The sequence below is a fragment of the Charadrius vociferus genome, unplaced genomic scaffold (assembly GCF_000708025.1).
Source record: "Charadrius vociferus isolate BGI_N301 unplaced genomic scaffold, ASM70802v2 scaffold817, whole genome shotgun sequence".
Lineage (NCBI taxonomy): Eukaryota > Metazoa > Chordata > Aves > Charadriiformes > Charadriidae > Charadrius > Charadrius vociferus.
Window position 1 is genome coordinate 33345 of NW_009649164.1, and position 834 is coordinate 34178.

Genomic DNA, 834 nt, shown 5'->3' on the forward strand with positions numbered 1-834 from the left:
CCAACTCCCACTCCTCTGGGTGCTCCCAGTCTGACCAGTGACCATTCCAGCCCCTTCGAGTCCTTCCAGTCTGACCAGTGCAGGGTGCTCCCAGTACCCCTGGGTGCTCCCAGTCTGACCAGTGCCTGTCCCAGCATCCCCTGGATGCTCCCAGTCTGACCAGTGACCATTCCAGTCTGACCAGTACCAGGTGCCCCTGTCCTCCCTGGGTCCTCCCAGTCTAACTAGTGCTGGGTGCCGCCAGCACCCCTGGGTGCTCCCAGTCTAACCAGACCCCATCCCAGACGCTCCCAGTACCCCTGGGTGCTCCCAGTCTGACCAGTGCCTGTCCCAGCATCCCCTGGATGCTCCCAGTCTGACCAGTGACCATTCCAGTCTGACCAGTACCAGGTGCCCCTGTCCTCCCTGGGTCCTCCCAGTCTAACTAGTGCTGGGTGCCGCCAGCACCCCTGGGTGCTCCCAGTCTAACCAGACCCCATCCCAGACCCCCCCACGTCCTCCCAGTCTGACCAGTACCAGCTGCCCCTGTCCTCCCTGGGTCCTCCCAGTCTGACCAGTACCAGCTGCCCCTGTCCTCCCTGGGTCCTCCCAGTCTAACTAGTGCTGGGTGCCGCCAGCACCCCTGGGTGCTCCCAGTCTAACCAGTGCCCGCAGATGACGAAGATGCTGGACCTGCTGGAGGATTTCCTGGACTATGAGGGCTACAAGTACGAGCGCATCGACGGGGGCATCACGGGGGCCCTGCGCCAGGAGGCCATCGACCGCTTCAACGGTAGGACCCCAGCGTCCAGGGGCACCCAGGCGGTCGGGGGGGGACACACAGGCATCCTTGGG

At 64.3% G+C, this 834-nt stretch overlaps 1 protein-coding gene across 1 annotated transcript in view; it reads left to right on the plus strand.

Moving 5' to 3' along the window:
• LOC104289446 (chromodomain-helicase-DNA-binding protein 3-like) overlaps positions 1–834 on the plus strand; it is a 15144-nt gene that overhangs the window by 9933 nt on the left and 4377 nt on the right. Inside the window, exon 6 of the mRNA XM_009888382.1 lies at positions 655–804. Coding sequence (XP_009886684.1) covers positions 655–804 — 150 coding nt within the window. The remainder of the gene's footprint in view (positions 1–654; positions 805–834) is intronic.